At 41.9% G+C, this 15,927-nt stretch overlaps 1 protein-coding gene across 2 annotated transcripts in view; it reads left to right on the top strand.

The window, feature by feature from the left end:
* Positions 1-3,802: 3,802 nt before the first annotated feature.
* The window catches only part of TFRC (transferrin receptor), a 67,275-nt gene continuing 55,150 nt past the window's right edge, over positions 3,803-15,927 (top strand). Inside the window, exons 1-4 of one of the 2 annotated variants that reach the window (XM_030216065.1) lie at positions 3,803-3,889; positions 11,479-11,547; positions 12,741-12,954; positions 14,093-14,297. In XM_030216065.1, coding sequence (XP_030071925.1) covers positions 11,515-11,547; positions 12,741-12,954; positions 14,093-14,297 — 452 coding nt within the window. In that variant the 5' untranslated portion in view covers positions 3,803-3,889; positions 11,479-11,514. Of the gene's footprint in view, positions 3,956-11,478; positions 11,548-12,740; positions 12,955-14,092; positions 14,298-15,927 lie in introns of both variants that reach the window. The other variant, XM_030216064.1, reaches the window with a different exon arrangement.

Genomic DNA, 15,927 nt, shown 5'->3' on the forward strand with positions numbered 1-15,927 from the left:
TCCACAGAGATAAAATAATCACCAAACAGTTACAATATAAGTCCTATATAGAAAACCTTGAAAACAATTTTTTATGTGCGCTCATATAATTTTCTAAGGACACTCACAGACAAGAATGGTCTAAACTGTAGTCCCACTGATTCTAATCATCGCATACTATTTTTCATATTTTTTTAAATATTCACCAAGTGTAATCAAATGCAAAGGCACTTAGCTTTGAAATTCTTTCGGGTCCTTACACGGACCATGTTTCACAATGGAGCGGTCTCAAGGAACCCATAAACCAAGTGCTCTGGCTGTGTAATGTATCCCTGAAAATAAATACATATAAAAACATGATTCAAAATACTGATCAACCATTACAAATAATAAAATACTATCTAAACTTTAGGCAACAGACTGACATGGGACAGTGCCCTCCATGTAACGCTCAGTAGGGCACCGGTTCCAGTGGAGTCATATGCCCTCCTGATAGCTTTATATTTATTTATTTATTTATTTATTTATTTGATGCATTTGTATCCCACATTTTCCCACCTATTTGCAGGCTCAATGTGGCTTGCATTAAGCCGCAATGGCGATCACCATTAACAGATGAGAAGTTCAGAGTATTGTTACAATTAAGGTACATAAAAATATCAGGTAAATTAGAAGTAAATAAATAAATAATTCATTTCAGGTATATGAGATCAAGGACAAGGTATAATGTTCAATAATAATAATGTGATTAAAGTAATCAAATTAAAAGAGTTAAATATTGGTTTGTTCTGGTGTAGTTTTGGAGTCAATTCTTTATGAAGGATTCTTTTTATAAGTCTCTTTGACCAGGTTAGTCTTCAGTAGCTTCCGGAAGGTTGTCAGATCATGCGTTGTTTTTATGGTATCCGGTAGTGCATTCCATAGTTGCGTGCAGATGTAGGAGAAGCTAGATGCATGTATTGATTTATATTTAAGTCCTCTGCAGTTGGGTTAGTGGAGGTATGGAGGGCCGTGTCTACTTCTGGGTTGCCTTGCGTTTTGTGTGAGTGTGTGAAGCCAGTTGTGAGGTCTGTGAGTGTCCTGGAAAATTATATGAGCACACAGAAAAAATTGTTTTCAAGGTAGTTTAGAAAAGGCTTTATGTCTGTGGATCCTTTCCTAAAATACCATTGGAATCGAGCAAATCCTTACCTGGCCATCTCAATTCCAATCTCTGTGTTGTGTCTAAAATGGGGCTCCACATGTATTTATTTAGATTTTGCTCACACCTTTTTCAGTAGTAGCTCAAGATGAGTTATATTCAGGTAGACTGGGTATTTATCTGTCCCTTTGGGGGCTCACAATCTAAGTTTGTACCTGAGGCCATGCAAGGTTAAGTGACTTACCCAAGATCACAAAGAGCAGAAGTGAGATTTGAACCGGCCACCTCTGGATGTCTTTAACACCAGTGCTCTAAACACAAGGCCACGCCTCCACCATCTATTTAGAGAGTGACAATAAGTATATGTATTAATTTAAGGACCAATGCCAGCACTAAAATAAATGTGGTGATCTCCCTGGATGAAAATTTAACACTCTACGGTTACCTGGTAAGTAAGGCTTTTAGATTGTAAGTTCCTAGGGGCAGGGACCTACCCACTGAATCTGAATTTGTAACTCAGCTTGAATTCAGAAGTATACGAAATTAAATTCAAATCCTAAATGTGACAGTGGCTTTTTAAATTGGTATGGAAGAGCCGAAAATATATAACAGATACAGGTTCTCGGAAAACAGCTTTCTTAGCTAAGTGTCCAAATTAGCTCTGGCAAGTGTTGTGCCCTTTGAAGAATTTTATGAGGTAGTCCAAGCTTGCATTAGAGAGATTGACATAGATACACTGTAAAGGGAATATGGCAACATGGAAAGTACTTTGGGTTCTCCTGAAATGAAGGACAGCTAGAAAGGAGGAGAAGATTCTGAAACTTTTCTATAGGTAATGAATAGAAATAAATCAAAATATAGAAAAGAAAATAAGATGATACCTTTTTTATTGGACTAATTTGATACATTTTTTGATTATCTTTCGAAGGTAACCCTTCTTCTTCAGATCGGAAATAAGCAAATAAGCCAAACTTGGAATTAGATGCACGCACTAGCCAGGTGGTAATGCTGATTTGACATGCACTGCATGCGTGTAGATCCTTACACACCTTTGTAAAACGGCCCCAAAGTTTTTCTAAGCCGTAGAAGGTAGAACTGCTTCTCCCACAGAAATGCACTGGCCTACTTTTGGGGGAAGCTATTTCTCTGGCACCCTTAGTCTGATCTGGTGAATTTTCAGTCAACTGTCTTTTCACTGTTTTAAGGGTAAGGTTATGCATTTGATATACTGCCTTTCTGTGGTACAACCGAAGTGGTTTACATATTATCAGGGCTTTTTCTGAGGGGGTACTCGGGGGTACCGAGTACCGGCACCTTTTTCATTGTCTGCTAAAATTGACCCATGGTCCCCAAGTTTTAATGAGCAGGGACTGTCCTTCCCCTTGTTTAAACTTGTACAGCGCTGCGTAACCCTAGCAGCGCTATAGAAATGCTAAGTAGTAGTAGTAGTAGAAAGCTCAGGCTCTACAGACCAATTCTGCCTTGTCATAGATTCTGTGACTGGTTGCAGGGGGCCTGGCTATTGTGGGGTGGGTCCCTCAGTGATCACCCACCCCTGAAGGGTGGCCTGGCATTTGAGTACCGGCACCTTTTCCATTGTCTGCTAAAATTGACCCATGGTCCCCAAGTTTTAATGAAAAAGCTCAGGCCCAAGACACCAATTCTGCCTTGTCATAGATTCTGTGACTGGTTGCAGGGGGCCTGGCTATTGTGGGGTGGGTCCCTCAGTGATCACCCCACCCCTGAAGGGTGGCCTGGCATTTGAGTACCGGCACCTTTTCCATTGCTAAAATCGACCCATGGACCCCAAGTTTTAATGAAAGAGCTCAGGCTCTACACACCAATTCTGCCTTGTCATAGATTCTGTGACTGGTTGCGGGGGACCTGGTTATTGTGCGATGGGTCCCTCGGTGATCACCCCACCCCTGAAGAGTGGCCTCGCATTTGAGTACTGGCACCTTTTCCATTGTGTGCTAAAATTGACCCATGGTCCCCAAGTTTTAATGAGCAGGGACTGTCCTTCCCCTTGTTTAAATGTGTACAGCGCTGCGTAACCCTAGCAGCGCTATAGAAATGCTAAGTAGTAGTAGTAGAAAGCTCAGGCCCTACACACCAATTCTGCCTTGTCATAGATTCTGTGACTGGTTGCAGGGGGCCTGGCTATTGTGGGGTGGGTCCCTCAGTGATCACCTCACCCCTGAAGGGTGGTCTGGCATTTGAGTACCGGCACCTGTTTTGCCAGACAAATTGCACTGCATATTATACACAGGTAGCCCTGTTCTGTTAAAGGTTCAGAGTTATTTTGCCCCCCAGTCCAGCCTCAGTCTGGAGCCCTCATGTATAATTTCTTTGCAACATCCTTTGGGCTGCAAGGAATAGGGCTGGGCTCCGCTTGGTGGTCTGCTCTTATCCCTCACTCCTCCTGTAAGCGCATCTTTCCGTCTGATTTTGTGCAATTATGTTCTCATTAGATAATTACCCCCTAATGCTCTTTTTTTGGAACGCAGACCTGCTCTGCCTTTGAGAGCGTGACTAAACGAACATCATCTGCAAAAGCACAGAAAAAGGGGCGCGGCGGGCGCGCGGCCCCCGTGACGTCAGGAGAGGGGCGGGGCCGGTCCTATAAGGTTTACTTAGCGCGCGCGTGTTTTTCCTTTTTTTCCCCCCTCTCTTCTTCTGTCTCTCGTCTCGAGCTGTTAGCCTGCTGCCTGCTGTGCTGTGTGTCCTCCGCGCGCCGCAGGAAGTGACATCATCGCATCGGCTCTCCTAGTAAGTAAGCGCGTTCTTCTCGTTCTGGCGGTTTGGTTTCTCTGAGGTGGTGTGTGTCTGCAGCAGGTAACGGACTGATGAGCGGACCGTTGGTGGGGGGGAGGGGAGGCCGAGCGCGCGCGAGAGAGAGAGAGAGTCTCGCGGGGTTGGGGGAGGTGGCAGTGTGACTGGGGCGCTTGGGGTTTGTGTTTTTTTTTTTTTCTGCCCTCGCTGACAGCAGGTTGCGGCGGGGCGCACGTGCTTCTTGCGGACCCCGGAAGTGTCTTGACAAGGTCATTCCGCCCTCGCACTGACACAGCCAGAGCCAGGGCCCGCGCACGTGGCTGCTTATTTGAGATGGGGGGGGGGGGGGGTGTTGTTGTAAAACTAGAGGCTGTGAAATGCACAGTTTAAAACTAACCCCCCCCCCCCCTCTACTACTACTTAACATTTCTAGAGCGCTACTAGGGTTACGCAGCGCTGCACAAATTAACAAGTAAGGACAGTCCCTGCTCAGAAGAGCTTACAATCTAATAGACAAAAAATAAAGTAAGCAAATCAAATCAATTAATGTGTACAGGAAGGAGGCGAGGAGGGTAGGTGGAGGCGAGTGGTTACAAGTGGTTACAAGTCAAAAGCAATGTTAAAGAGGTGGGCTTTCAGTCTAGATTTAAAGGTGGCCAAGGATGGGGCAAGACGTAGGGGCTCAGGAAGTCTATTCCAGGCGTAGGGTGCAGCGAGACAGAAGGCGCGAAGTCTGGAGTTGGCAGTAGTGGAGAAGGGAACAGATAAGAAGGATTTATCCATGGAGCGGAGTGCACGGGAAGGGGTGTAGGGAAGGACGAGTGTGGAGAGATACTGGGGAGCAGCAGAGTGAATACATTTATAGGTTAGTAGAAGAAGTTTGAACAGGATGCGAAAACGGTACTACTGATCCCTCTTACTACTACTACTATTTAGCATTTCTATAGCGCTACAAGGCGTACGCAGCGCTGCACAAACATAGAAGAAAGACAGTCCCTGCTCAAAGAGCTTACAATCTAATAGACAAAAAATAAAGTAAGCAAATCAAATCAATGTGTACAGGAAGGAGGCGAGGAGGGTAGGTGGAGGCGAGTGGTTACAAGTGGTTACGAGTCAAAAGCAATGTTAAAGAGGTGGGCTTTCAGTCTAGATTTAAAGATGGCCAAGGATGGGGCAAGACGTAGGGACTCAGGAAGTTTTCCTTAAAGTGCTGTTATTACCGCAAGGAATTGGTGCGTCGACCCTGGGCAGAAGGACTTGGGACGGTTATTGCTTCATGAATGTTGGTTATTTGAACTGAAGGTGGCCCGGGGCGAAGGAAGGGCAGAAGTAGAAGAGAATGTACTTGCACAGCAGCACTGCTTCACAATCTTTTTTGGTGCTGTGACCCCCATTTATTTATTTTATTTATTATTTATTGCATTTGTATCCCACATTTTCCCACCTATTTGCGGGCTCAGTGTGGCTTACAATGCATTGTGAATAATGGAAATACAATTTGTAGCAGTGCGATTATGGGTTACATTGTGAGGACAAATTCAGAGTCAAAAATCATTAGGGAATAGAGCAATGGAGTGTTAAAATGGGGAATTGATAGGGCGATAAAAACAATAGCAAAAGAACATTGGGGTATAACAATTTTATCTGTGGGTAGAGTTTTTTAAGTGTGGCGAAAATACGGGGGAAGAGAACTCAGAAGAGAGTGTATTGATGCATTTCTATTAGTGTGTATAGACTTCATGTGTTTTTGATCTTTGCAATAGATTTTCTCAAAGAGATGAGTCTTCAATAGTTTGCGGAAGTCAGTTAGTTCGTAGATCGTTCTCAGGTTGCGTGGTAGTGTATTCCAGAATTGCGTGCTCATATATGAGAAGGTTGATGCGTGCAGTACTTTGTATTTTATGCCTTTGCACTTAGTGGCGATTGAGGAAAGTTCGGGATGATGTTTTAGCGTTTCTGGGTGGCAGGTCTATTAAATCAGACATGTATGCAGGGGCTTCACCGTGAATGATTTTTATATTTGTATCCCGCACTTTCCCACTAAAAGCAGGCTCAATGCGGCTTACATAGTAATAGGTAACACAGAATTTTGTTATGTAAAGTAGGAAATTAAGTTTAATGATGAGTAGTAAATAGATGGATGGGTAGGTAGAGACAGGTGATAGAGTCTGGGTCAATGTCGTTTTCTCTTCAGTATATGTAAGGTAGATGGGTTCATGAGATTAATCTGGGTCCTTTGGGTAGGCTTGCTTGAATAAATGGGTTTTGAGTGCTTTCCTGAATGGTAGGTGGTCATGGATTGCTCGGATAGGTCTCGGGAGAGCGTTCCAGAGTTGGCTGCCCAGGAAGGAGAAATTGGAGCCATAATAAGTTTTGCACTCGAGACCTTTACAGTTGGGGTAGTGCAGGTTGAGGTACTTTCGCGAGAATACAGACATGTTTCTTGCTGGGAGGAGGTCAATCAGATTTATCATATAGTCCGGAGATTCTCCGTGTATTATCTTGTGGATTAAAGTCTGGGCTTTGAAGTTGATACGTTCTTTGATTGGGACCCCATGTGATTGCAGCCAAATAAAACTGTGCCCCCCCCCTCCCCCTCCAGAGGTGCAGAATAATACACCTATGGAGAGCCCACCTAGGTTGGGACCCCGAAGGTACTTCCACTATTCGTAAGCCACATTGAGTCTGCAAAGAGGGGGGAAAATGTGGGATACAAATGCGATAAGTAAAATAAGGTAGATTTTGTGACCCCATTGTGGGTCCTGACCCACAGTAAGGTATGATGTACACTATTGGCGCTTGTAGGAAAAATATGCATGCTAATTGTCATTTAATGCATTTATACCCCACATTATCCCACTAGTTGTAGGCTCAATGTGGCTTACATAAGCTGCAGTAGATCCAACATAGATTCCATTACAATAGTCCAATTGGCTCAGTACCATTGAATCAGGTTATCGGTTGCTATTTCCATTTAGTTCTGTATTGATATAATGTACTTCTTGATATCCTGTTTCCTAACCTGCTTGATTTACTTGGGTTGCATGGTAGACTATAATTGATTTCTTCCTCCCAATTTTTTTTTTGTTCTTTTAATTATGTATTTTACGCATTTATAGAACACTTAAAGCAGTACACAAAAACATACAAAACAAAATAAATACAGAAGCAACAATAAAAGCAATATAAAATACGAGGAAAACATATACCTTTTTCAGTAGTACCTTAGGGTGAGTTACATTCTGGTACACTGGGTATTTGCCTGACCCTGGAGGACTCAGTCTAATTTTGTACCTGAAGAAATGGAGGGTTAAGTGACTTGGCCAAGATCACAAGGAGCAGTAATGGGATTTGAACCTGCTACCTCTGGGTGTCAAGACCTGGTGCTCTAACCACTAGGCCACTAGTGCTACCATTCTAAAGGCGATATTACACTTCTTTTCCAAAACCTTTTACACCTGAAAGGTAAACAGGCTGTGTTGTTCATTTCCCCATGCTTTTGTGAAGGAATTTCCTGGTATGGCTCATTAGTCTATTCAGTGCCTCCATGATATGTAGTGTTTTATTATATAGTTCTAAGATTTTTTTATTTTGCTAATCTCATATAAATACGTTGCTGGCATTTAAGATTTATAATGGAGACATAGTTTAGTGATTGCTTTAGGCTATAAAATGACAAGGTAACAATTTTGCTTCTCTCATTGACGTTACTATGACTTGAGACTGTCACTTCACCTTCCATTGCTTTGGATACAGGTGGTGGTAGCCGATGATGAATGTCAGTCAGTGGTGTCCTAATGTGAAAAAAGGTACCTTGGGCTTATGCGGCTACATATAATTAAATGATAATATAGCAGTTCAAAGACTCATTTAAATCCTGTTGATTTGGAGCAATTAGATAGAATTTAAGTTTCTGATATTATATTGCTCTACGCAGTTTTGAATTGGTTTGGATACAAGCTTAAATTATGACAGGGAAATATCAGTTCTACCCGAATATAACTTGCTTTAAAATACCAATAAAAAGGAATGTGTAATGTGGAAAGCCTTAAGTTAATAAATACTTGACAAGGTTCTTTCATTGCAGCATTAGGTAGCTTAGTTTTTGCCAGTGCTGCTCTTTGCTTACTAATTTGGGAGGGGCATTATGTACTCTTTGTTTCTCTGTCTTATACTCTAAATAGTGTATCTGTTACGTAGTATACTTATATTGACCTTATAGGCTATTACTAAAATGAGTCTGCCGTGGATTGTTCCTAAACAGCAGGGTAGATCTTGGTTTTATTTTATAGTTGAGGGTAACTGCAAACCCTGGTGGCTGCTTTAGAGCCTAAAAAAAACCAGCATGTCGTGTTGTCTTTGCTGATTAGCGCCACCCCATGGACAACTCTTAATTCAAGTGTTATACGTTGCTGTTCATGGAAATGAGGTGTACTGAATTTATGTAATAATGTTGTATTCTCTATTTAAGGCTTCCACTCTCTTCTAGAACAGGCTTGCCCTGTTTCTAGAAAATCTTTCAGTGAAACGTGTAATCAGTAATCTTAATGTAAAACCACGGCGTTCTATTATGTGTATGTATATGTGTGTGATAAGTTATGTACCAGGGCCCTGTTTACAAAGCAGCACTAAGGAAGATATGAGTGTCTGTAGTTTTTAGTGCTCGCTAATTTTAGGCGTGTGCTAAAAACTGCAGACTCATAGTAATATAGTAGATGACGGCAGAAAAAGACCTGTACGGTCCATCCAGTCTGCCCAACAAGATAAACTCATATGTGCTACTTTTTGTGTATACCTTACCTTGATTTGTACCTGTCCTTTTCAGGGCACAGACCGTGTAAGTCTGCCCCACCTCCCAACCACCAGTTCTGCCTCCCACCACCGGCTCTGGCACAAACCGTATAAGTCTGCCCAGCACCATCCCCGCCTCCCGCCACCGGCTCTGCCACTCAATCTCGGCTAAGTTCCTTAGGATCCATTCCTTCTGAACAGGATTCCTTTATGTTTATCCCACGCATGTTTGAATTCCGTTACCATTTTCATTTCCACCACCTCCCGCGGGAGGGCATTCCAATCATCCACTACTCTCTGTGAAAAAATACTTCCTGACATTTTTCTTGAGTCTGCCCCCCTTCAGTCTCATTTCATGTCCTCTCGTTCTACCGCCTTCGCATCTCCGGAAAAGGTTCATTGGCGGATTAATACCTTTCAAATATTTGAACGTCTGTATCGTATCACCCCTGTTTCTCCTTTCCTCCAGGGTATACATGTTCAGGTCAGCCAGTCTCTCCTCATACGTCTTGTAACGCAAATCCCATACCATTCTCGTAGCTTTTCTTTGTATATAGGCTCTTTATATAGGCTTTAACACCCAAGGGAGGATTTTTTGTTAGAATCTGGTACCAACGTGGGGAAGTAGGATTTTTATCTTTTTTTTGTGTGTGTGTTGATACTATGCTACTTTAGAGTTTTGCATCGTATAGGAAATCTACAATATTTAAGAGCTATGGGGTCTTTTTTTTTTTTTTTTTGACTAAGCTGCATGAGATGCTAATGTGCGCCTGATGCTTAATTTGTTTTCTTAGTTTTTGAGAGGACATATCGGGGTGGAGAGTGGACATTCTGCGCTAACCAGTTAGTGCATTGGTGGCAGTAATTGCTCATGCAGTAACTTTAAAAAATAGCCACATGTTAATGGCAACATTAGTGCATAGCCATTAATACAAAAAAATGGAAAGAGAGGCCATTTTATGTCTGCGGAGGAAATGTTCTTAGTAGGTGGGAAAGACCTGCTGGCGGGAGTAGAAACGATGAGAAGGAATCTCCGAAACTTAGAAGAATGGTCGAAGGTCTGGCAGTTAAAATTTAATTAATGAAAATTCCACCAGAATATCTCTTGTAAATTTGTAAGTACTCAATTTTTATATTTATTATGCAGTGCTCAGAATTTGCTCTAGTGCCATTATACCATAGACAATGGATTCGGCCCGAAGCAAGCCACCATCGTAGCACTGATCCTGCCTACCACCAATGTTACATTAAACTCCTTTGCACTATTATATTTGATTGAATATAATGCAGATCACTTATCTGTAGGTGGCCTAATAGTTCCTGCTTTTGTTCTCATGTGGTTGGTGCTGAGCCTTCATCCTAGTGTTCATGTGACGTGAAGTTAAAAGATTGTCTTTAATGCCAGAGTGATGAATTTGGGGTGTAGAAACCCAAAAGAGAGATACCGAATAGGAGGAGAGAGATTAGCAAGCTCGACTCAGGAGAGAGACCTTGGTGTGTTGGTGTTGGACGATATGAAGGTGAAGAAACAATGCGACAAGAAGACGGCTGTGGCTAGAAGGACGCTAGGCTGCATAGAGAGGGGTATAACCAGCAGAAGAAAGGAGGTGTTGATGCCCCTCTACAAGTCATCGGTGCGGCCCCACTTGGAGTATTGTGTTCAGTTTTGTAGGCCATATCTGGCTGAAGATGTAAAAAGACTGGAAGCGGTGCAAAGAAAAGCTACGAAAATGGTATGGGATTTGCATTTGTAGTCCGTACGAGGAGAGACTTGCCGACCTGAACATGTATACCTTGGAGGAAAGGAGAAACAGGGTATTAATCCACATACGAACCTTTTCCGGAGACGGGAAGGTGGTAGAACTAGAGGACATGAATTGAGGTTGCAGGGGGGCAGACTCAGGAGTAGTGTCAGGAAGTATTTTTTTCATGGAGAGGGTGGTGGATACGTGGAATGCCCTCCCGCGGGAGGTGGTGGAGATGAAAACTGTAATGGAATTCAAACATTCGTGGGATAAACGGAGGAATCCTGTTTAGAAGGAATGGCTCTATGGAATCAGCGGAGATTGGGTGGCGATGCCGGTATTTGGAGAATAAAACAGGTGCAGGGAGGACTTCTACAGTCTGTACCCTGAGAAAGGCAGGGACAAATCAAACTTGGATATACATATAAAGTATTACATACCATGTAAAATGAGTTTATCTTGTTGGGCAGACTGGATGGACCGTTCATCTGTCGTCATTTACTATGTTACTTCACCTTTTATAAAAGGACCCCTAATTGATTTAAATAAAAGCTTCATAATTTTGCAGTATGGGTGGACAGGGGATTCGAAGATAGAGATATTGTGTGTGTGTGGGGGGGGGAATAATGGAAAAATGAGGGCATTGTGGAATATATGCTGTACTGCAATGTTTTAGTGCAATTGTTTTTCTTTGTTGGCATGTTGTGTTATTTGCGTCCGTTTAATAAACGGTTTCAAACTAATTTTGCAGTATAAGGGCCCTGTTTACTAAGATGCGCTACTGTTTTTAATGCATGCACAAAATTAGCGCACGCTGTGTAGGTGCCATAGGAATATTGTGAGCGCCTACACAGCACGCTCTAACGGGGCCCTTGATCTTTAAATACTGTGGGGTTTTTGTTTTGTTTTGTTTTTTCATTTTGTAGTTCAGTATATAAAATCTACATTTTAACGGCTAATGATGCAGCAAACCCTGAAATAACACACACAGCTGATGCAGAACTGTTGCTTTATATTGTAATCGATTTGTCTCTGTTTAAAAACTTCTAGGTTGTCACAGTAGTGTGTGAATCTTAATCAGAAGCTATGGATCAGGCACGCTCAGCAATCTCAAATCTGGTAATGTTCTCTGTTTAAGTTAATGCACGTTCTTGGGTCTTGGACACAAGTCTCTCAGATGCTGACATAAGGATATAAATCTTGTGTATACATGGCTTATTCATTGGTAGGAGACTTGAGTTGTTTTTGCATATCAATAACTGTTCTAGTGTATTACAAAGCAGAAAGGTATCGCTTAAGTGCATCATCACTGACAGCTATAAAATATGGAGATATGCAACCCTTTCCCCAAGAATATAAGAAGCAATGCAACCCTCGCTCCTTGGCAATTAAGTTTGTTTTTTGTTGTACATTTGAAATGTCCTAATGTATGTATTTATTTAATACATTTATACCCTAATCAATGAAGCTTGAAGTAGAAATGTAGTAAGTTTTAAAGTGTCCCTTAAACAGGAGGAAAAATCCAACCTTTACAAACTATATCTAACAAATGGAACCTCAAACCTCCAACAAGGGACCATACCAAAGTACTTGTAACACCTTGTATATACAGGAATAAATTACTATCATAGGTTCCTACTACGAAAGGAGAAAAGAAAAAAAGCCCAAACGAAAAAACTCATCCTAAATGAGAAAACCGTATGGGTTAAAAAACTGTCCTCCCCTCTTGTATTTAAAGACTCTGTAAAAGGAACACCAAAACCAAACCTACCTACGCTAACCCCTACCCAGAACCAGACTACCTAATAGGAGACCCCTCGGGAGAAGAGGGCCCCAAGAAAACTAACTCAAGCACTAAAGCAGTAGGAGAAAACCCAAACCTGCCCGCTGTTTAGTAAACTTAGAAGCCCCCCCATGGCCAAGCATCCAAAACGAAAAAAGTTCTTGTACTTAGCTTTGTCCCGACATGGAAACTTCAAAAAGAGCCTGCATAGTTGTTTTGTAAGGAATGCTGGCCACTAGCGATCTGCAATCCCCCGAGGTCTCCGTAGCCTTACAAAAAGTGTATTTATACCCCACATTTTCCCACTAGTTGTAGGCTCAATGTGGCTTACACAGAACTGTAGTAGGGCTGCAGTACAAAAAGTACATTTATACAGTATAACATGTATGACCTCTCATGTGCCCTGTAGTCCTAAGTTTGACACGGCCTTAAACAGTTATTGTATGAGATGATCCTGTCACTATATCTCTTTCAGTGCCTCTGAAACTAAACTGCTGATTTGGTCCAAGTTTGTATTTTTTTTTTTTAGTTTAGTGGCGAGCCGTTGTCCTATACTCGTTTCAGCCTGGCCCAACAGGTAGATGGAGACAACAGTAATGTAGAGATGAAGTTGGCTGATGAAGAGGAGACAGGTGAAGACAGCATTGCAGAGAACCATGTACCTCATCGTACCTTGAAGCCCAGGACTCGAAGGCAGAACCTCTGTGTCCTTGTCATTGCTGCTGTCCTTCTGTTTTTGATTGGTATGTTTGGGCATGACAATATAAAAACTTAAGAATAAAGCCTTATTTATAAACTTTAACTTTTAAATTTTAGGTTCTTATTTCCTAACTAATTAGGTGTGGGAATACTTTTCAAGCTACAAGTAATAGTGCTTGGTATCTTTTTCAGTAGAATCAACTTTCTTTCTTTTTTTTTTTTCTTGCTTGCAGGGCTGTGGGTACACCAAACCTTTGACTCGACTCCCATTTTTTTTTTCTACTCTCCAGCTTCAACTCCTGATACTTAGGCTTTAAATTTTTGGTTCTGGTTATAAAGTACTGGTATAACTTTAGATCTAGGAGACAGAGTATATAATATGCTAAATTTACCATACATTATAACGTAACTTTTTTTTATTTGGAAGCTGGAGTCAGTATACTTTTTTTTTCACCAACTCAGATTCCACCTAAAACTGCTTCTGACTCCAGCTCCACAACCCTGCTTGTTTGAAGTCATTAGGGCAGAAAAGGCAAAAAACAAAACTGGAGGATATAAGACAAGCTAGAGAAGGATAGTGTTTATACAATATATTCCTATTTTATATATTTTTTTTTGTTACCTGATTTTAAAATCAACTTCAGAAGCACTGGTTATAAATCACTTTATCAATGGCATAAATACTGTAATAACTGACAGACACGTGAGTTGAGAGTCTGAAATCAGTCTGAGGTTTAGGTTAGACTGGTATATTTATTCAAAAGAGCTAACACAACAATCGTACTACATCAGTTTGAAAATTTACCATTGAGATATTTAAACAAACGCAATGGGCTGTAGAAAGTTTCCCAAATGGAACTGATGCAGCCGCACTTTGGAAATGGGCTGTAGCTATGAGGTACTTCTGTTTCCTGACATTAAGAACACTGCATCCTCAAGGAGGTGTGTTGGTGCAGTGGGACTTTGCTTCTGTCAACTAATTGGTTATAAGGATATGTTACATTAAACAGTTGGGCACCAGCTTTGCAGGTCTTAAGAGGAAGAACAGCAGCAAACCTTCACGAACACTATCTTATTTTTGAATTTAAATATTCTGAGGGCTCTTCTTTTTCCTCTAGGAACATATTGTATCGGCTTTTAGAGGGTTTTACTTACAAGGTAACTAAGCTGTTTGTCTTTCAGGGTTTCTGATTGGCTACTTAAGCTATCGTGGCCATTCTGCCGGAAATGAGAAATGTATTAAAAGTGAAACGTGTGACCCTCTTCCAACTGTATCAACATTTGAGATGGTGGATGAGCCGAAAGCACCATCTGAGCTATACTGGAGTGACCTCAAACCCCTACTGTCCAAAAGACTGCAGGGTGCAGACTTCCTGGAAAATATCAGGTACAGAATTTATAGACGTTTAGTGTGGTGTTTGTAAATATAAAAACAAATAGGCTAAATGTTTATGCAAAGTCAGTTTAGCCAGAGTGTTTCTTGTACTACATTCCTACTATGAATGATTACCCAAAGCAGTCAATAGAGGCCCACACTAGCATCTTATGTTATAAACTTTCTACACAGCCCTAGCTGACTGGCAGATTTCTGTACACTCAATTATGCACAGATTCTTACACTACAAGGAGCTCCTCAGGTAGTGGTCTTGGGGGGGTGGTGGGGAGATGTCTGTCAGGTTCTCAAATATCCATGGTGTTACCAGAAAAATGCATGCAGACATATGGAACTTGTTAGCAGGTACAAGCTCACAACCCTTTAGTAGCCTGGTCTTCTGTTACCTGGGTAACTAGGGACAGGGAAGTTGCAGAGCTTGGTGAACTGCTAAAAGGTCCTGCACTACTTTGCTGCTTTTGATGCTATGTAGCCTCTGGTCAGTTTTCGGTTGTTACTCTGTGAGTACATGCTAGCTCCTTCCCCACCTAACAACAAACATCTAGGAGTACTACATTTTTTTTTTTAACCTTTAAAATTCATGTAAATGAGCATAATCACGACAGGATATTTTCCCACCACTTTTTCTTATCAGTAGAGAAACTTCCCCCTCCCACTTGGCAACAGTGACAATTGTTTCCTGATCATGTTTAGGGGTTAGGTGTACACTGCAGTATATCAAATCCATGACATTTATTATATTCAAGTACTTTCTCTGCAAGTGCAAGGTGATGCATGTGGGAAAAAAGAACCCGAGTTATAGCTACGTCATGCAAGGTTCCACGTTAGGAGTTACGGACCAAGAAAGGGATCTGGGTGTCGTCATCAATAAAACACTGAAGCCTTCTGCTCAGTGTGCTGCTGCGGCTAAGAAAGCGAATAGAATGTTGGGTATTATCAGGAAAGGTATGGAAAACAGGTGTGAGGATGTTATAATGCCGTTGTATCGCTCCATGGTGCGACCGCACCTTGAGTATTGTGTTCAATTCTGGTCGCCGCATCTCAAGAAAGATATAGTAGAATTGGAAAAGGTGCAGCGAAGGGCGACTAAAATGATAGCGGGGATGGGACGACTTCCCTATGAAGAAAGACTAAGGAGGCTAGGGCTATACAGCTTGGAGAAGAGACGGCTGAGGGGAGACATGATAGAGGTATATAAAATAATGAGTGGAGTGGAACAGGTGGATGTGAAGCGTCTGTTCACGCTTTCCAAAAATACTAGGACTAGGGGGCATGCGATGAAACTACAGTGTAGTAAATTTAAAACAAATCGGAGAAAATTTTTCTTCACCCAACGTGTAATTAAACTCTGGAATTCGTTGCCGGAGAAAGTGGTGAAGGCGGTTAGCTTAGCAGAGTTTAAAAAGGGGTTGGACGGTTTCCTAAAGGACAAGTCCATAAACCGCTACTAAACGGACTTGGAAAACTCCAAAATTCCAGGAATAACATGTATAGAATGTTTGTACGTTTGGGAAGCTTGCCAGGTGCCCTTGGCCTGGATTGGCCGCTGTCGTGGACAGGATGCTGGGCTCGATGGACCCTTGGTCTTTTCCCAGTATGGCATTACTTATGTACTTATGCCCTA

This window comes from Microcaecilia unicolor, chromosome 10 (genome assembly GCF_901765095.1).
Source record: "Microcaecilia unicolor chromosome 10, aMicUni1.1, whole genome shotgun sequence".
In the NCBI taxonomy this organism is placed as follows: domain Eukaryota; kingdom Metazoa; phylum Chordata; class Amphibia; order Gymnophiona; family Siphonopidae; genus Microcaecilia; species Microcaecilia unicolor.